This window comes from Muntiacus reevesi, chromosome 2 (assembly GCF_963930625.1).
Source record: "Muntiacus reevesi chromosome 2, mMunRee1.1, whole genome shotgun sequence".
In the NCBI taxonomy this organism is placed as follows: Eukaryota; Metazoa; Chordata; class Mammalia; order Artiodactyla; family Cervidae; genus Muntiacus; species Muntiacus reevesi.
Window position 1 is genome coordinate 93942081 of NC_089250.1, and position 21563 is coordinate 93963643.

The following is a 21563-nucleotide window of genomic DNA, read 5'->3' on the forward strand; positions in this document are numbered from 1 at the left end:
GACTTCCTTTGCTCTGCACACCTTGCCTGCATCACTTGTCCTCGGGCTTTTGCACAGTGGGTCTCCAGTCCTTCTGGCCAGTATTAGCTGCCTGGGAAGTGGGCAAGAACTGTAGCAAAAATGCCATCTCAGATCAGGCAAAAGATGATGGGAAATGCAGCCTTATGACGTGATGTCCTGTTTAGAGGCTTTTCGTCAGTTTTAATGAAACACAAATGTGCCCAAAGCAAGTTTGTTTTCTCCAGGGGAAACAACAACAACAACAAAAAAAACACCAGTTCATTTTGTAAGGCCTAACCCACGTCATTTTGTATTACAAAGATCGTGTTTGATGTGTTGCAATCCACTGGTGATTGTCATGGGGGAATTTTACTCAGCACAAGCATCTCGGGTGGTTCGGCAGCAAGTTAAAATTCTGGAGCATCACAGAGAGGAATGCTGGGAGTAACAAATATACTTGACTATTTCTAATAGATTAAAGGCTTATTAAAATGCATGCCCTCCACCCCCGCCAAGGTTTTGTTTTGTTTTTGCATTGTTTTAAAAATAGGTCATTTTGTTGCAACAACATGATGGACAAGGACTTGGAAATAATTTTTTTTTTTAAATGGGGAAAAAAATCTTACCTGTAAATGCAAGTTCTTAATCGAATCAATATTTTTCTCTAAATTTTTGCTGCAGATCATGGAGGAAACAAATACTCAGATTGCTTGGCCATCAAAACTGAAGATTGGTGCCAAATCCAAGAAAGGTAAATCGTGAGATGGAGAAATCGGTGGTTGTGATAATGCAGACTGTGGAATATCTGCAGGTTTCATGGGGATTAAAATCAACCTTTATCCTTATCATAGTTGTTCCCAAATATTTGTTACATAGCAGTATTTGGGAAAGATTATCATAATGCAAAATAACATATAACTTTCTGATTCAACAACAGAATAATATTTTTAAGTATTTTATAATAATAGACATGTTATTGTAGAAGATTATTGTAGCATCTTATGATTTCAAGGATGACCATCTAGTGGCCATGAGTCATGGTAACTCCCCACACGTAATAATGTTTTTTCAACACACAGACTCCCTCTGTTTATACTTTCGACTTCTTGTTTATGTACCAGATTTAACAGCTGATTATTTTCACCTCCAATTTGATAGGAACTTAGATTTCCTTTCCTGACTGCTGCTTCTCCTCTTCATCTATCACACAGCAAAGAACACATAGGATTTCCCTTTTAGGCCAAGCATTTTCCTTGTCTGTTTCTCTGCTTTAACCTAGAGGACACTCACTGATGCATGGATTGTCAGAAATGAAAGCATAGGACCCTTAGTTTCCTTCCAAGATTGCATAGTATTTTCAAATAATCTGAGAGTGTATACTTTTATGGATAGCTTTTTTTTTTTTTTTGTATAACCTCAGTGTCAAGAAACTTTGTTGCATATACTTCATTAAAAGATGCCCGTAGTCACTAGGAGATAATGGAGAACCATCACCAAGCAATTCAGAAAAGAGTGGTGTGAGCTGAGCTTTGTTGTGGTTTAGCTTTTTTGTTGTTGCTTTTGAGTTTTGCATTTGCTCCCCCTTCTCTCTGTGACCTTTATTGCTAAATGATGCTGAACACTGCAAGATTTGTCAGCTTTCTTGTTTCTGGTCATCCAGATTGCCTTCTTTTAATCTCATTTTATTAGAGCTACTCATCCCATGGAATGTAAGTTATTTTACAACTTGTTGCAAGTGTTGTTATCTGGACTTCAGTGGGCTGAAATTCCTGTTGACACTCTGACCTTGTTACTTTCAATATTTGTGACCATGGTGGCAAGAAAAGGGAAGCTTATATGCTAAACAGTCCTAAGAAAACATAGTGAATTTCCAAGTGGAATTCCACAACTTTGTAGGATTCTTGCATTTGCCAAGTGCTATAGGATGTATCTATCTCCAGTGTGCTGAGATGTGCTATACTCATCATGCAGAAGGAGAAGCTGCCACTAGCTGGCTGCCTCCCTATTTGGTTGTTTGCAGCCATTCAAAAATCCCTGGCCTGCCACTTGAAAAATTTGGAATTTGAACATGAACTAGAGCCTCCTTCCGTGTTGTCACGTATTTTTACTTAAAGAATGACATGAGTTTCATTACTAGCCTAATAAAAATGTAATTTGATCAGTCCCTAAAGAAAAGCCCCAAGGAAACATGAATATTACAACAATCCCAGATAATTTTGGATGGCTTCTTCTCTTGCATTATCCATGCTACAGTTCTCCACCCCCCATCGTGGGAAACTGAGAATTATTCATTTTATTCATTTTTTAAAATTTAAAATGTTGTTGCAACTTTAGAGATGTTAGATAATATGGATTGAATAGATTAAGATAATGTTTTAGATTGGTTTCTGGTCATGGATCCATTTAACCCATTCACAGTGGCCAACTCTATTCCACACTGTGATGATACATTTTGCTTTGAAAATAAGTATCTCAGCAGTACATTTGAGGGCATTTAGCATAATTTCCACATGGTTAAAGTTAGCTTTTGGAATTGTGCCTAAGAATTGATCCCTGAAGGCCTAGGTCTAAAGACATCATTCAGTTTTTGTTATTTATGAAGTGCCATAAATGTACACAATACTGAATGATGAGCAGAATGGGCCAAAAGAGAAGAGATTGAGCTCAAGGAAGAAAGAAAAAAAAACCAAAAACCCGTTCCTCAGAGGAAATTACTCTTCAGAATTGACTTGTTTTGCCCTTAATACTTAAACACACAGCTGCTGAATCACATTTTGGCTTACATCCCTGATATGTGCATTCCCATATATTTTTTAAATGGTCTGATTTAGAGATGAAATTTGTGTGACTATAGTTTGTATTTAGTAAAAGTCAAGTGGCAGGAGGCACTTTAGAAGGTAATTATTTGCTTTTTTATCTGACCCTTTCTTACCTCTGAATGTTATTGAGAAAAGAGTTAGTGTTATTAATTTTAAGCTTTCTTTATTCCAAATTATTATTATTCAGGAGACCAAAGAATATGAAGGTATCTAGGGACTCATGCCATGTTTTGGATGATTATTAAGTTCTGAGTCCCGTGGTGATGCGAAGGTTTGGAGTTTGTGTGCTAGAGAGACAGTACAGCCATGTGCTTGTATTGTATTTCACTTGTAGATTTATGATGCTTATTGATTGAATATTTGAGCCTAGACAAATGTTTTTCATGACTACTGTTACCATAGTCTGTCCCCTTCTTTACCTTATGGGAATTAGTCCTGCGTTTTTCAAGTAGTCCTGTCCAAACTTTATTTTTCAAGTCATCAATCCTTTATCGGAGCAGCTGTGTGAGTAGCTCTATCACTCTCTGGATTGATGTGCTAGTAGGATCCTGCTCGGCAGAAAGGCAGAAAGCCAGCCTCCTGAATTTGCCATCATGTAAGAAACTTAAGATTCTTCTCTGGAGAAGGAAATGGCAACCCACTCCAGTATTCTTGCCTGGAGAATTCCATGGACAGAGGAACTGGCAGGCTCCAAAGAGTCGAACACGACTGAGCAACTAACACACTAGAGATTCTGGTTTAGTAGGTCTGGGATGGGACTTGAAATCCATATATTTAACATGTTCCCCTGGTGGTTCTTAAGGTTGAGTTTGGGAAACAAAAATCTCACCGTCTGATATGGAAATACCATGATTTAGTCACTAGGGAGACCACGTGTTCAAAAGGGAATGAATGGAAGATGACCGCTATTGGAAAACAGGCAGGATCCTTCAGTGGCCACTTCTCTGGAACAATGTCCATCTTGGTTTCTAAAGAACTGCATCTATATAGATTCATTAATTTTAAGTGTCTATCCTCTTTGCAGTCAGCATGAGTGAGTTTAGAGTGACAATGACCTCATTGTTCAGTGCCTGTGTGAGATGTCATTTAGGGTACAAGACTGTCCTGTGTTTGTCCCCTCCATCTGCCCCTCTTCCTTCCACGTCACCCTTCTACCCCCTTCTTCTCTCCCCTTATCCTCCCCTTTACCTTTCTTCATTCCCTTTAACCATAGAGAATATGGTGGAAAAATGTACTAGGAACATTTTCATTTAGTAAGCAGGGCATTTTGGGGAAGTGCATGTTTTGTGATATAAACTCAGAGACAATAAAACCTTAAAAAAAATTCCCAAGTGTTTGAAATCATTGGGAGATTGAATCCTCAGTCAAAAAGAACTAAGAATTTAAGATTCAGTATCTTAAATTTATATAGGCAATTGGACATTCAAATAGGCAAGCCTAGGATTGTCTTAATGGGAGCCATGATTAGGAAAATAAAGCAATACATAGTATTTCTACTGTATAGCATAAATTTATTTTGAGTAGAAAGTAAAAATCTCTCCAACTATTGGATTTAGAAGAATAGAACATTCTGCTTTCCATAGAAAGACCTGAGGTTTGTTCCTGTGAGAGCAGTATTTAAGAATTAAGGGACTTCGTGGCAGTGCAGTAGATAAGAATCTGCCTGCCCATGCAGGGGACACGGGTTCGATCCCTGGTCTGGGAAGATTCCACGTGCTGCGGGACAACTAAGCTTATGCGCCACAACTACGCAGTGTGTGCGCTAGAGCCTTGAACCACAACTACTGAGCACACATGCCACAACTGTTGAATCAGGATGCCTCAGAACCTGTGCTCAGTGACCAGGGAAGCCACCACAATGAGAAGCTGTCACACTGTAACGAAGAGTAACCCCTGCTTGTGCAACTAGAGAAAGCCCACATGCAAAGCAAAAAAGACCCAGTGCAACAACAACAACAAAAAAGAAACAGAATTATTAAAGTTCTGGGAGTTCCCCGATGGCCTAGTGGTTAGGATTACAGGCTTTCACTGCTGTGGTGCAGGTTCAATCCCTGGTTGGGAAACTGAGATCCCACAAGCTGCACAGTGCAGCCAAAAATTAATAATAATTGTATAATATTGTAGAAGCTTACTAACAGAGAATGATTTCAGGTACTCATTAAAATTTTGAATGTTTTTCTGAATCACAGCCTATTTTAAAATAAATGCAGCTTTATTAAAGTACAAATTACATTCTGAACAAGTTTGACTGTTTTGCTAATTACAAGTCCTGCCAAAGCTGCCTTAACAAATAGATAAAAGTGATTTATAAGGACTTATTGCATTGTTATGATCATCCTGCATGCTCCTTGATGTTAGATGAGCTTATTCCCTCAAATGGATAAACATTTTTCTTAAAATCTTCTTGCTTTCAACTTGCTTATCAGTCCTCTTTCTTCTTAGACTAGCCAAGGTAGATGTGGCTACAAATTGTTTAAAATTTTTATGCCAAATTCCATGTAAGTAAGATCAGCATTAATAAAGCTTTATTGCCCTTGTTCTGGGAAGAGTTGTCCTGCAGAGTTTAACTAAGTGATAGCAACTGATGTCTGCAAGTGTTTCTCTTACGACAGTTTCAGTGCCCCAAGACAGCTGGAATGGAAGGTGATGGTTGGGTTGCCTGATGTTTTGGAGGCCATTTGGCACCAAGTCTGGCCATTCTCTTCCTCCTGGAATAAACAAGAAGATCATCAGAATTCTATGGGGCTTTATTATTGTTGGTTATCTTCCATCAGAACAAGCAACATCTAATATATAATCTTCACATGAGAAAAAATGTAGACTTGTCACTTTATTTTTTTCCAGAGGAAAATGTATTGTCAAGTGTACTAAAGCTTCTGTTGTGTGTTCACATTGGACTCGATGTTGCTTTTACCTTGCTCAAAGGGCAGGGGGCAGAAAGAAGGCCTGGCACAGCATATGGATGACAGTATTCCCAGTGGTGGGTTTTGACCTCGATATTTGTGTAATGTGGGGTCACAAGCAGCATGTACACAAACCACAGCTAGATTAGAGAAGCAAACAGTGTGAGAGCATCATTTCATGAAACCTTTAGTCAGGTCTGTCACTGTTTTTATGTATGAACAAACACACACATATATATTACTCGGTCATGATGTGAAAGGGGGCTTCCCAGGTGACTTGGTGGTAAAAGAATCTGCCTGCCTATGTAGGAGACGCAGGACACACTGGTTTGATCCCTAGGTGGGGAAAATCCCCTGGAGAAGAGAATGGCAACCCACTCCAGTATTCTTGCCTGGAGATTCCTATGGACAAAGGAGCCTGGCGGGCCCCAGTCAATAGGGTGGCAAAACAGTTGGCCATGACTAAGCAGGTGTGCATGCCATAGTGTGAAGTGGGTGTTAAAGAAAGGTCAGAGAACACACCATTCTAGGCAGTTAATTTCCCAGACTATAAAGAGTACATGCCTTTTGTTCAACGTTGTGTTTCTTCTCCGGTGGCTCAGTGGTGAAGAATCCACCTGCCAATGCAAGTGAAGCAGGAGATGCAGGTTTGATCTCTGGGTTGGGGAGATCACTTGGAGGAGGAAATGCAACCCAATCCAGTATTCTTGCCTGGTAAAATTGCATGGCCAGAGGAGCCTGGTGGTCTACAGTCCATGGGGTCCCAAAGAGTTGGAGAGGACTGAGCAAGCACACAACCTGTACATAGTGGACACTGAGTCAGTATTTGTAGATTGTCTGGTAACTCAGTCATGATCCTAGTGAAACTACAAATAGAGATGAGAATGTATATCACCAAGGTGTATTGTGTAGGAAAAAGATTTAGAATCAAAGCCTTCACACAGGAATAGCATTCACTATTGAGAAAATTGACTATTGATATCTTTCCTGTAGACCTCTCTAAGTGAACAAAAGTGGACATGATTTGTGACCGAAGCTTATGTGGCTCAAACTGTTTTTCATGGTTCTGAGTAGCCCTAGTCAGAGAAGTGAAAGGAAACTTAAGGAAAATGATCTGATGGCTGCCATTCATATGACCCTTGAATGAATAAAACTCTGGTACTGTTCATAGTAGGTATGTAAATGAGACTTAACAAGATACAGCCTCCTGATTATCTTCCAGACCAAAGTTGTTTTGGTTGTGGTATTTTAATTAGGATTTGGTTATGTCATTGACATGTCTATAGTAATATTGGCTACTACCATTTATTGAGACCAGTTGGGGCACAGCTAAATATTTTACATAAATAATCTTATTTCCTGATTAGAACACCATGTAAGTTAGGTGATGGTATTTTCATTTTGCAGGTGAAAAAATTAAGGCACATAAAGTCAAATAACTTCCCCTGGGTTTTACAGTTAGTAAATAGCAGACTGGTAAGGCATCCTGTATGATTCCAATTACATGAACATTTTAGAAGGTAAAAAACATGGAGATGGTAAAAAGATTTAGTGATCAGTATTTGCTAGGGACCTGGAGGAGGGAAGGATGAATAGGCTGAACACAGAGGACTTTTAGGGCAGCTAAACTGTATAAACTAAAATAGTAAGTACATGTCATTTTATATTGGTCAAAACCCACAAAATGGTTTGTGATGTTGATGGTGGGGGAGCCAGTGGCTGTGTGTGGGGAGGGGCATATGAGAACTCTGTACTTTGCATCAATTTTGCTATGTTTCTGAGTCTAAAAAAGAGTCTATATTAAAAGATAGTCCTAGATATTAGGCACAACACTTTAATCAGCATTTTAAAGTGTATGATATGCAAAGATAATGCTATATTATGAATAACTTCTTAATTGTAAGTTTAAAAACACTATGAAATCTCTTTAAGAGCTAATGAAACTTTTTGTAAAATTTATAAAAAGGAAAAGAAAATGAGAAGGATGATTAAATGGTATATCACGCCTTTGTGTTCCCCAGAAGGAACTGGAGCCAAGTCACAAGCTTTCTGAATTCACTTGCCTCTGTTACCCTGTCTCCGGGGGAGAGCTCCTTTCCCCTCAGTGGTCTTGTTCCTGAACAGATGTTTTATTTCAAGTCAGATACCTTTAAAAGTGAAGAAATTGCCATCCCAAGATCCCTGCTAACTACAGCTCTTTTTCCTTGTTAAACCCCACGAGGAGGAAGGGCAGAAATATTCCTTATTTGTCTGCCTTGTAATATGTGTTGTCCCAGGTGTGTTCTCTCTCTTTATCCTCACAGTAATCCTCCATGAATGACCATGATTATCCCTACTCTGCATATGAGTAATTGATGGAGAGATGATATAACTTGTTCAGTGTCATACATACGGTTTGAAATGATGGAGTTAGGCTGGAAACCTTGATTGCAAAGTTCAAGGGCATTCTCTCTACTCCTAAGCACATGCATAGCTGCTCATGGTGAGTGTTTGTTCACCAGAGGAATGAAGATTCACCAGCACATTCATTTAGGAAAACTCAGATTGAGAATATGTTTCTTAACTATTTCTTCAAGAAGAAATGCAATCCTAAGTCCTTACCCACATTTTAGAAGCTTACTGATGACCATCTTTAAAATTATTTTCAACCTTGGCTTTTTATTTCTATTTGTGCTTTTTACAGTGTTTTTCCTTCCTTTTCTCTTTTAAAATCCATTAATGGTTTCACTAGGATTTGTATACTATTACCTGGAATGGTGGTTCTCAAGCTGGGTTGATTTTATTCCCCAGGGGGCGTGGTGGCACTGTTGTGACAGCTTTGGTTATCACATGTGGGAGGTGGTGCTACTGGCTTCTGGTGGGGACAGGCCAGAGATGATGCTAAACATCCTACAATGCAAAAGGCAGCCTCCACAACAAGAATTATTTGACCAAAATGTGAACAGTGGAAGGCTGAGAAACGCTGAGCTTAGAGGAACAGGTGTGGTATCAGGAGATGACTCTACATAGCATTGGCTTCTTTTTTAAAAATTTACTTTTAAAGTTTTTATTGGAGTATACATTGACTTACTGTGTCATATTAGTTTCAGGTTACAGCAAAGTGACTCAGTTACACAAATACATATATTCATTCTTTTTCAGATTCTTTCCCCATATTGCGTATTGAGTAGTAGAGAGCATTGCGCAAACTCTTGCTCTGTGCTGACAGTAGATCCTGATTGTCGTCTGTTTTAGATAACAGTGTGTGTACATGTCAGTCTCAGTCTCCCAGTACATCCCTCCTCTCTTTAACCATGTTTGTTTTCTACATCTGTGACTCTACTCACGTTTTGTAAATAGGTTCATTTATATCATACTTTTAGATTCCACATATAAGCAATATCATATGATGCTTACCTTTGTCTGTCTGACTTCACTTTGTATGACAGTCTTTAGCTCCGTCCATGCGTTGGATTCTTATTAGGCCATTTCGTGCAAATGGGTATCTTGTGTAACTGGTTTTCTTTTGCAGCATCAGGAACAGAGTTGATCTATATGAGTGATTCCTGAAGGAGAGCATACATACATAGTAACATAGGTGGAAGGACAGAATTTCAGTAGGAGAGATGAAACACAGTAGGAGGGCAGACCTGCACATTTTAAAAGCTAGTTTGTAGTTCGGTTTGAATTATATAGTTAGTGCAGCTTGCGCTGTTTATTTTCCCTGAGCGTTTCAGCCCTGTCAAGTTCTGCCTGTAGCTCTGGTGCCCGTAGGACTGGCTGCCCTCCCAGTTCCAGCTGACTGTGTCTTCCATTCCTCCTTTCTGGAATGTGTGGTGGTGATAACTGTGACACTTTCTATGGTTTATGACCATATTTGAGCACCATGAGGGTGCCGTACACTCCTGTCTTGGTCTAGAGATGGCTACAAGATTTTGATGGTTTCCCCAGCCACGTGTGGGATATCCCTGGCTTTATTCTGTCAGTTACAGCACCACTGGACAGAACTCAGTGACATCTGTCAGGCCTGTCAGTAGCAGTTAGATTATTTTTAAGAAGTCTTTTGCAGTTGCAAACATGACCAAACCACCATGTGGTATTTCTCATTAGCTAAGGAAAACAAGTCAGAGTGGCACCCTCACTTCTTCAAATGGTCTTTCTGTTAGCACTAAAGCATGGTTTGTGGCTTATTACAGCCATTTTCATACAAACCTTGGGACTAAGAGACATTTTTATCAAAGGTAATAGAGAGATTTCAGGAATGAGAAGTTACATTCTCTTTATATATTGTTGCCATAAATTACTCTTAAAGCAAAATAAATCTCGCCTGGAATAAAAGTAAAGCAAGAACACAGCATATGTGTATTTTTGGTTGTTTGGTCTATCCCAAGTTATGTATTATCACTTTATGAAAATTGGCTCATTTTTTACAAACAAGCCTTTGTTTGCAGTTGGATTTTTCCTCTTAAAAAATGAGAGGTCATTGTTCACTCACCTAGTCGTGTCCGACTCTTTGCGATCCCGTGGACTGCAGCACGCCAGGCCTCCCTGTCCATCTCCGTCTCTTGGAGTTTGCTCAAACTCATGTCCATCGAGCTGGGGATGCCATCCAGCCATCTCTTCCTCTGTTGTCCCCTTCTCCTCCTGCCTTCAGTCTTTCCCAGCATCAGGTTCTTTTCTAATGAGTCGACATTTGCATCAGGTGGCCAACATATTGGAGCTTCAGCATCAGTCCTTCCAATGAATATTCAGGATTGATTTCCTTTAAGATTGACTGGTTTTTATCGCCTTGCTTTCCAAAAGACTCTCAAGAGTCTTCTACAACACCACAGTTCAAAAGCATCAGTTTTTCGATGCTTATCCTTCCTTATGGTCCAACTCCCACATCCATATATGACTACTGGAAAAACATAGTTTTGACTAGATGAAGCTTGGTGGACAAAATAATGTCTCTAACTTTTTAATATGCTGTCTGTCTTTGCCATATCTTTTCTTCCAAGCAGCAAGCATCTTTTAATTTCATGGCTGCAGTCACCATCTGCAGTGATTTTGGAGTCCAAGAAAATAGTCTCTCACTGTTTCCATAGTTTCCCCCATTTATTTGCCATGTAGTGATGGGACCAGATGCCATGATCTTAGTTTTTTGATTGTTGAGTTTTAAGTCAGCTTTTTCACTCTTCTCTTTCACCTTCATCAAGAGGCTCTTTAGCTCCTTTCCACTTTCTGAGATTAGGGTGGTGTCATCTGCATATCTGAGGTTATTGATATTTCTCCCTGCAATCTTGATTCTAGCTTGTGCTTCATCCAGCCTGGCATTTCGTATGATATACTCTGCATATAAGTTAAATAAGCAGGGTGTCAATATACAGCCTTGACGTACTCCTTCCCCAATATGGAACCAGTCTGTTGTTCCATGTCTGGTTCTAACTGTTGCTTCTTGACCTGCATACAGGTTTCTCAGGGGGCAGGTAAGGTGATCTGGTATTCCCATCTCTTGAAGAATTTTCCACAGTCTGTTGGGAACCACACAGTCAAAGACTTTAGCATAGTCAATGAAGCAGAAGTAGATGTTTTTCTGGAATACTTTTGTGTTTTTATGATCCAATGTATGTTGGTAATTTGATCTCTGGTTCCTCTGCCTTTTCTAAATCCAGCTTGAGCATCTGTAAGTTCTTAGTTCCCATACTGTTGGAGCCTGGCTTGGAGAATTTTGAGAATTACTTTGCTAGCATGTGAAGTGAGTGCAGTTGTGTGGTAGTCTGAACATTCTTTGACATTGCCTTTCTTTGGGATTGAAATGAAAACTGACCTTTTCCAGTCTTGTGGCCACTGCTGAGTTTTCCAAATTTATTGGCATATTGAATGCAGCACTTTCACAGCATCATCTTTCAGGATTTGAAATAGCTCAACTGGAATTCCATCACCTCCACTAGTTTTGTTTGTAGTGATGCTTCCTAAAGCCCACTTGACTTCACATTCCAGGATATCTGGCTCTAGGTGAGTTATCACACCATTGTGGTTATCTGAATCATTGAGATCTTTTTGTATAGTTCTCTGTTTTCTTGCCACCTCTTCTTAATATCTTCTGCTTCTGTTAGGTCTATACCATTTCTGTCCTTTATTGAGCCCATCTTTGCATGAAATGTTCCCTTGGTATCTCTAATTTTCTTGAAGAGATGTCTAGTCTTTCCCATTCTATTGTTTTCCTCTATTTCTTTGCATTGATCGCTGAGGAAGGCTTTCTTATCTCTCCTTGCTATTCTTTGGAGCTCTGCATTCAGATGCTTATATCTTTCCTTTTCTCCTTTTCCTTTGGCTTCTCTTCTTTTCTTAGCTATTTGTAAGGCCTCCTCAGACAACCATTTTGCCTTTTTGCATTTCTTTTTCTTGAGGATGGCTTTGATCACCACCTCCTGTCCAATGTTATGAACCTCTGTCCTTTGTTCTTCAGGCACTGTATATATCAAATCTAATCTCTTGAATCATTTATTACTTCCAGTGTATAATTGTAAGGAATTTGATTTAGGCCTCTTGATGAAAGTGAAAGAGGAGAGTGAAAAAGTTGGCTTAAAGCTCAACATTCAGAAAACTAAGATCATGGCATCCAGTCCCATCACTTCATGGCAAATATATGGGGAAACAGTGGCTGACTTTATTTTTCTGGGCTCCAGAATCACTGCAATGTATGACAAAAATCACTGAAAAAATAATAATAATAAAAAAAAGAATCCCAGCAAAAAAAAAAAAGCAGAGACATTACTTTGTCAACAGAGGTCTGTCTAGTCAAGGCTATGGTTTTTCCAGTTGTCATGTATGGATGTGAGAGTTGGACAATAAAGAAAGCTGAGTGGCAAAGAATTGATGCTTTTGAACTGTGGTGTTGGGGAAGACTCTTGAGAGTCCCTTGGACTGCAAGGAAATCCAACCAGTCCATTCTAAAGGAGATCAGTCTTGGCTGTTGATTGGAAGGATTGATGTTGAAGCCGAAGCTCTAATACTTTGTCTACCTGATGTGAAGAGCTGACTCATTTGAAAAGAGCCTGATGCTGGGAAAGATTGAGGGCAAGAGGAAAAGGGGATGATAGAGGATGAGATGGCTGGATGGCATCAATGACTCAATGGACATGGGTTTGGGTGTACTCCGGGAGTTGGTGATGGACAGGGAGGCCTGTCGTGCTGCGGTTCATGGGGTTGCAAAGAGTCGGACATGACTGAGAGACTGAACCGAACTGAACTGATTTAGGTCATACCTGAATGGTCTAGTGGTTTTCCCTACTTTCTTCAATTTAAGTCTGAATTTGGTAGTAAGGGGTTCATGATCTAAGCCACAGTCAGCTCCCAGTCTTGTTTTTGCTGACTGTATAGAGCTTTTCCATCTTCAGCTGCAAAGAATATAATCAGTCTGATTTCAGTATTGACCATCTGGTGATGTCCATGTGTAGAGTCTTCTCTTGTGTTGTTGGAAGAGGGTGTTTGCTATGACCAGTGTGTTCTCTTGGCAAAACTCTATTAGCCTTTATCCTGCTTCATTTTGTACTCCAAGGCCAAATTTGCCTGTTATTCCAGGTATCTCTTGACTTCCTACTTTTGTATTCTAGTCCCCTATGATGACACTATATATATATAGATATACATATATATATATATATAGTGTCTATAAGAAGTTCCATTGTGTTTATGTGGCGTGTGGATACATTATAATGTGTTTTGACTAATCTGTTTTAATGGACTTTGGACTATGTTCTTTTTTTTTTTTTAGTACAATGAACATCAGATTTATTTGCCCCTTTGTACAGCCTTCTTTCTTACATACATTTTTATGAGTAGAGTTCCCAGGTCTCAGGTAATGAACAACTTTGGTAATTTTTAGGGTTGCCTCTTGTCCTCCCAAATGACTGTTGAAATTCTACCAAAGGGTTCTGTCTTCTGAAAAGGAAGTACGCCTTTCTTGTCATCTCTGCCGACACTGTGCTTTCCCATCTTTGGGTAGCCTAAATATGTAGTGAAAAATACGTTTTTTCATACATTACCTCAATTAATAGAAATTAATAGAAATGCTTGTTTTGTCTGTTCGTGGAACATTTATTTGCATTATTCTGTGAATTACTTCTCCTTGCCTTTTATCAGTTGATTCATAATCTTTCCCTGTTTAGTGAGTAGTTCATCTTTTTTTTTTAATAATGAAATAAAGACCTTTAAATAGTTTTTTCTACTTGGAAATATGAGATTACATATGCTTCTCTCTAACCATAGTGTCCACACAGCTCATTTCTCACTATTAATAGTTATTTACAAGTCATTCATGAATCATTTTTATTCAAAACTAGAAAGAAATGAATCTACCTTAAGTTGTAATAATGTATTGATTTTTGAGGGACTGTAGGAAGGTATGGATGAACTGTTAAGACATTGGATTTCCAAAGTGAACAATTTATAAAGATTAGATCGTCAATATTAATAGCGTGAAAATTATGTAAATATATAGGTACACACATATGTACACACATACACATATATATTTATGTATATACATGGATGTGTATGTATTGGCAGAGTGTGAGAAATAATTAAAATACTATTGAAGAAGTTATTGAATTCCTGAGTTTTCTTGATGTAATAGAAGTAAGACCCAGTAAGTAATTTGTTTTTATTTCCATGCGTTGAGCTTTAGTTTTGTATTTTAGTGGGAAAAGTTTGTGAAAAATTTTCCATCCCTTTTTATTCAAGGGACGGACACTTGAATATGTTATTTTTGATTGACTTGTATTCCATTTCTATACTGTCCCCATTTTTAGAATAGGATCTGTATCCTTGCCTGAAGGGTCCCATGAGTAGAGGAGCCTGGCAGGGTGTAGTCCATAGGGTTGCACAGAGTCAGACATGACTGAAGCGACTTAGCATGCACTGTCAATGAGAGTATATTTAGTTTTTGGTGTAAAGTACTTCCTCTTCAGCATTGAGTTTGCTTAATGGAACAAAAGCCACCTTCTGCATTGCACTGTTTCAGAAGTACCCCTTTGCTTTTGTTTGGGTGGTCCGTGTTCTTTCTCAAGTCTGACACAGCGCCACAGAGTACGGATTTATTTCATTTAGCTGGGAGACATGCATGGACTCAGCCAAGTGAGGGAGAAGAAAGGAAAAAGGTCTTTCAGCCACTAAGGATATACCTATTTGAGATCAAACTGTATGCCCCTATTTCTTTTGCTTTTACCATCAAGGGGGTATATTTTAATCTAATTCTCTTGGGTTTCTCCTTCGGTCAATGCCTAATCAATTTTTATATCATAGGCAAGTTATGTAACACTGTTTCCACACCTGCAAAATGTAGCATATAACCTAGGTTTGGAAATCCATTCAAGTTCATTGCAGAATTTTTAGTTTGGAGTGAAGTTTTTTCCAGCCGCATTGACTTATGCTCTCTTCCCTAACCTATGGAGCCATCTCACACCTTTGCATGTGCTGTGTCTGCTGCATCTCCACCCTTCTTTGTCTGACTGGTCAGCTCTTAGTCTTTGTTCCACATCCATCTCAGATGACGTGTCTTCCAGATGCATTTTTACATTTTGGCACTTTCTCAGCTTGTGTTGCAGCAGCCTAGACTTTTGCCTTTCCTCCTGGACTCTGAGCTCATGGACCTGCGTCAAAGGCCAGCATGTCTTATTCCCTTCTGTGTGCATGGTGCCTGCCAGGAGTGGAATTATAACTTAGGAGGTAAAGTTTACATTGTAACTTAGGTTTAGAACAAATTTGAAATTAATTCAACAATGATTTAAGTCATTCTGGTATCTTTTGAGTCACTTCGGAGAAAGTGAAAAATGGCCCTGGCAGCCTGGCCGCAGTGTTCCCAATTGAATATAAATACCTCTCACGGAGTATAAATAATCAGACAGGGTTACTCCTTGGTTAAGTCTGAAGCAAGGCTGAAAACATGGACACTCTGCAGCCACAAAATTAATTAAACATCCCTGTCTTATGAGCGACCTCAGTAATTGTTGCTGCTTGAACAGTGATGATTCCAACTCAGCTTTCATTCTCTGCCTTCTATGTTACATTTGCCAAGATATTCATTCAGTAAATTTCCCCTGCTTTCTGGCAGCTTCTGACCCAGATTTGGCCACCTCCACTTTCCTAAGACCTCAATGGAATCACCCAGAACAAACCCAGATTCTGTAATGAGCTTTCTTCTGTTTCCTCTTCAGTGCTTCACGTTGAAGAAAGCTTGCTTTTTCTACTGCAGCTGTGTTCTTGGTGGTCTTTGGCCAGTGGGCACCATGGTGAATGTTGTAGAAACATAAGGATGAAGCATTGAGCTCAGTCTCTGCCCCTTGGAGACTTAGAGTTTGGCCAGGATTTCCTGTCTTACTCACTTTAAACAGCTTTTTAAAAGTGGCATTGTTTGCTGTCAAGACTAGAATAGTTCAGAGGAGGAGAAGAGTGCAAGCCACAGCCAAGGAAAATATTCCTGAGGAGTAGGTACTTGATCATGTGGATTTCCAAAAGATGGGTAGAGTTAATTAAGCCTTTCTGTGTGGGGAAGGCTCAAACCTGGGAAGGATCGTTGTGTGTTAGAGAAGAAAAGAGAGTGATTTGTGAAAGGGGGAGAGGGGGAAGAGCTGGTGGCCAATGACATTGGACCTCATGAGAACCTTGTTCATTCTGTAGACAGTGGATAGCCTGGGGTAGGGGATGGTTGCAGGAGATAATTGGTAGCTGTGGTAGGAAGGGGTTAAAGGTTTGGAGACCAGTGTAGTACATCATATTTGATAACAGTGGGATCAAGGAAACTTCTTTTTTTTAAGTTTACTTATTTTTAATCGAAGGATAATTGCTTTACAATATTGTGTTGGTCTGCCATCCATAAACATGAACCAGCCATGGGTATACCTATGTCCTCTCCCTCTTGAACCTCCCTTCCACCTCCCGCCGCCTTTCAAGGAGAGTTCTTGAAAGGCGAATCATCATAACATGGCGGCTTGACACAAGAAAGGAACTGGGCAGTTGGTTGCCACAGCAGATGTTCTTATGCTCTTGGTTTGTCTCTGAGTTTACCTGCGGTGGGCATCTCCCTTGCAGTCTGACAGTTCCCAGCTCAGGTGCTGGATCGCTGCCCTTCTCTCTGGGGTCAGCATAATGAGAACCTCCCCTTCTGGGGCAGAGCAGCGTGGAAGTGCTGGCAGTGATGCTGGAGGATGACCTCTCCCAGGGACAGGCTTCAACCAGTGAAGGACTGGAGTCAGAAGACAAATGTCCAGTTTTCCCTTCTCTCTGTGGAATGTTCTAAGGCATATTATTCTTGTCTCCTCCGGATACCCCAGGGGGCTGGAGCCCTAGCAGCAGCTGCTCCATACTCCCTTTATTGGCTTCCCTCTCTCCTCACCCATATCTTCCTTACTTCCTAACTTGTGATCCCTGGGATCACCTCCCGAATAAACTATGCAAGTAACACATAACTAACCAAGGTTCTTGTCTCAGGGTCTCTTTGTGGGCAATACAGGCTAAGATGGCTATCCTGAGTGAATGAATGGTCATTATGCCATGGAAGAATGGAGTTGGCATTCTCTTCCAGTGGTTAATTAATGACTCTTGTTATTTTAGTGAAAAAAATGACTGCATTCATCTCAAGTGTATTTTATATATCAGCGCAAATATGGCAAAATGATTTAGAGTTCATGGCTCATTTTGAGAAAAAAATGCTCCAAACCATTTGCAAAAGTATTAAAATGATCCCAAGTGGCACATAGGCACTTGAAGCAGTTTCCAGGCACATTAGGTTGTTGTCAACATAGAGAAAAATATACACTATAGGGAGAAGCAAGAAGAGAGAAAGGTCCTGAAAACCCATGATTTCAGCAGATCAGGAAGAAGAATGCTAGCGGGTGAGCAGGGCAGGCGCTGTGGGCATCCTCATCTGGGTGTCAGCCAGGTGGCTTAGGAATCCTGGGCCATTGGCAGCTGTGATGCAATTCACTGACGATCAGTCATAGGGAGAGGACTCAGCCATAGGATCATTTCTGTCCATGTGCTGTACTCTCCTGAAAGTCATGCTGAGTGGCTGGAGCCAAGTTAGGAAAAATATTTCCGTTACTAACAATATAGTTGTTAAGTGTGCTCCATGGGGATTCTGAAATATTTACTTAATGGTAATCACAAGAATTTCATTATTTTCATTTTTTTCCTGATGATCATATTAGCATCCAACTATTGTAAAAGTCAGCACTTGATAGTGTTTTATAGACAAATGACAAGAAAATTGCTTATAAGTAAAGAAGCAGTGAATGCATCCGGTTTCCATGAATAATTTGTATCTGCATTCTTCAGCATTTGGAACTTAATGTTTGAATGAAAAGATGCCCACACAGGGGTGGTGCTGTCCATTATACTCTCCTGGAAAATGTAACCCTGGCTTTATTTGGCCACATATTCTTTTTTTCTTTTTTTTTCTTGCCATGTGGGACCTTAGTTTCCTGAACAGGGATCAAACCTCTGCCCCTTGCATTGGAAGCACAGTCTTAACCACTGTACTGCCAAGTCCCCAGCCCTGTGTTCTATGTTGGACCTTATTCTAGAAGGGAAATAATAATGTTTATTGGTGTTTTTCTTCTAAAATCTATTGTGCAGGCTTCCCAGGTGTCTCAGACGGTAAAGAATCTGCCTGCAGTGTGGGAGACCCAGGTTCGATCCCTAGGTCAGGAAGATCCCCTGGAAGAGGGCATGGAAACCCACTTCAGTATTCTTGCCTGGAGAACCCCATGGACAGAGGAGCCTGGCAGGCTACAGTCCATGGGGTCATGAGGAGTCGGACAGCACTGAATGACTAGTACATGTATAACAATATAGATGATCTATATATTAGAGATTCTTAATTCTCTTGAATTTAAAACAGGGATTGTTTGTTTATCATTTAATAAATTCTGGAGTGTTCATCTGCATTATCATTTTATAATCTCATCCATCATATGACTTAAGGAATAAAATAATAAAACTTGAATACTTTTAGGAACATGTATTTTTAAAAAATCAGAGTATCCTCATCTCTTGAATAAAACATCATGTATAGGAAAGTGAAAATAAGTACTGATCCTATTAGTGACCTTTGAGAGAACAACAGAATCTAGAATACAACAGCCAGGAAAGAAAAAGACAGCAACTAATATTGAAGAATGTCTGTCTCTAAAAGAAAATGATACTGGATGGAGTGGTTGCATGATGTGTCCGTGATTTGAGGTGAAATGATTTCATTTTCTTTTACTGTTTCGTTCTTTTAAGAATACAAATTGAGAGAACTTTGAGGCTAAGAAAGTGTAGAGAAGAGAATGACACTAGAGAAACTAGGAGAGCAGAGCTAGATTGAAGATAATAGGTGTTAGGCTAGGGTTAGTCAGCCTTGAGCTGTTCCCTCACTTTGTGACTCCTTCTGCTGGTGTTATTATGCTCATTTTAGTGAAACAACCAATTTCAATTTTTGGTTCATATCTGTAGTCCTCAACAGACTCTGCTAGGTATGGTCATGAGTTTAATGGCTGTAGTCATTGATTCTGCCAGATCCATACCTTGTAGAATGCTTGACTTGTAGTATGTCCCCAGTGAAAGTCTGTTAAATGAGTTTGAACATATTTCCCCAAGTTTGGTGAGAAGGAGAGAAGGGTAAAGATTTTGATGGATTTAAGAGAAAGGGGAGAAAATTGAGTATAAATTCCCTTTACTTTTCTCAATCTGGAGATGAAGGCATCTCTTGGGGGCATAGAGGAGTGTTTTGGAGACTTGAAGAAACTGGGGAGAGTTCAGAACAGCTGCTTATGGAAAATGCAATAGAGATGAATAAAAAACTTGCCAAACCAAATTATTATACAGCTGAGGCTGCATAGCATGAATTTGTAGTCAGATTTCTTGGGATAGTTATATGCCTTTTTCCAGTTCTTTGGTCTCTCCGAAGTGGAGAATACAGATTGGGGGTGGATTTTAGAGTATGTGATGAGAGGCTGAAATGGTTACCCTTGGGGTGGGATGGCCCAGGAAGAATTAAAGTCAACAGGAAGACATAATATTCTAGAGAACTTTCAGAATTGAGGGATTTCAAGAATTGCCCTGGTAGGAGGTTGTAGCCACAGGAATAAATGACCAGTTAGAAGATGTCTTAGAAGTGATGGAGTCTGGTTGTGATGAGGTTCAGTTTATGGCTGATTTTGTGGGTTACTAATGTAATGTTTCACAGTTTAATAATTCTTAGCAACTTTGAGTCAGTTCAGTTCAGTTCAGTTCAGTTGCTCAGTTGTGTCTGACTCTTTGAGACCCCATGAATCGCAGCACACCAAGCCTCCCTGTCCATCACAAACTCCCGGAGTTAGCAACTTTAGGATTGTTTAAATCAAACTTAAATATGATTCTTTAAACAAGCAAAAAGAAACTTGTTAAGAAACTTGTTAAAACTTGGTTTACTTGTTAAAACCAAGTAAGATGGAACCAGTTAGTGTCAATATGACTCTAGTTTACTGAATTGTGTGATTTTTAAAGCTGAGTAGCTAAGTTCATATTCCTTTATTCATTGACTTTCATGTATGGGAGAATGAATTACATAACAGCTGATCAGTGCTTTTTGCTAGCCAGTTTAAAAATGTTACATGTGTGAACACCTCAAAACTTATGCATGTTTTCCAGTGAGAATTGCACCATAGGTGGAAAGAAAATAAATGCATCCATGGTTCTTAGATGTTACATAATCTAGAAACTTCATAACTTCCTAGTTATACAATTTGACATCATCATGTAATCTCACGGCTCCTTACAAGGGGAAAAAATGTTATATTTTTTATAGAAATCCAACAGGGTGATTGGTTGAAGAACATTTGTGTGGGTGTAATTTTGCAAATACACAAATAATAAGCACTAGTTAGAATTGATCTGACCATCTCTCTGGCTGCTCCCTGTGGACCACCAGAGTGATCAGACCTTTCAATTAATAGAACACCAAAAGCTTGTGCCAACCCAGAGCTATACACAGGATTCCTTGGAGTCACAGGGAGTATTCTGCACCCTCCCAGCTATTCCTTCTATTTGGGGCCTTGGACTGAGTGGTCATTTATACTTAACCCTCTTTACTTTTACAGTATCTCCTGAATTGCTGTAGTAGTAGAGTCTGCTAGTGATTTGCAGGTGTGAAGGCTTTGGCTTAGAGACTGGTTGTCTCTAGAGCTTGTCTGCCCAAAACCCTGGCTGCTCTGTCCTGATGAGGCAGACAGTACACCTTTAGGTTTGATTCTTGTACCTCCAGTTACTCATCATGGGGTCTGGCCTCCCTTACTGAGAAGTAAGTTCAGAAGATGAGGCATTTAAGAATCTCTATGGATCTTGTTGTTTGTCCTGGCTGTCTGTCTCTCTCCTTTTACTAACCAGAATCTTATTTGAATTTGGATCCCTGCCTGGTGCAGGTATAAGCTGGACTCCACTACTCCCTTTGAAATACAAAAAAATTTTGCTCATATCCCTCCCCATTTGTAGTGAGAGAGAATCCAGAGTTCTCCAGAGCAATTTGGTGGGGGTGTGTTTCAGGAGAGTTTCATCTAGTCATTTCTGCCTTATTTAAATTATGGCTGAATTTCCTGTTGTGGGCCCTTGATTATGCTTTGATGGCAAAGAGCACAGCCTTTCCTTTTGGATTTTCATCTTGTAAATATCAGCCATTCAAGACATGTGCGTCTGTGGCAGACGAGACCTGTGAGGCAGCAAGAGATTTTGCTTAGCATGCTCTTTTCCTTGGAGACTCTGCTTCTTCGCAGACCCCCACACTATTGCAACCCCCAACTCCAGGCTCCGCCCAAATGTAATTCAGCAAACATTTAAAAACATCTGATCATCTCTTTGCCTT

The 21563-nt window shown here is 39.7% G+C and overlaps 1 protein-coding gene across 7 annotated transcripts in view; it reads left to right on the forward strand.

Moving 5' to 3' along the window:
* BICC1 (BicC family RNA binding protein 1) overlaps positions 1 to 21563 on the forward strand; it is a 477034-nt gene that overhangs the window by 312193 nt on the left and 143278 nt on the right. For all 7 annotated transcript variants that reach the window (XM_065922373.1, XM_065922368.1, XM_065922369.1 and 4 more), the window contains one exon: positions 682 to 751. In XM_065922373.1, coding sequence (XP_065778445.1) covers positions 682 to 751 — 70 coding nt within the window. The remainder of the gene's footprint in view (positions 1 to 681; positions 752 to 21563) is intronic.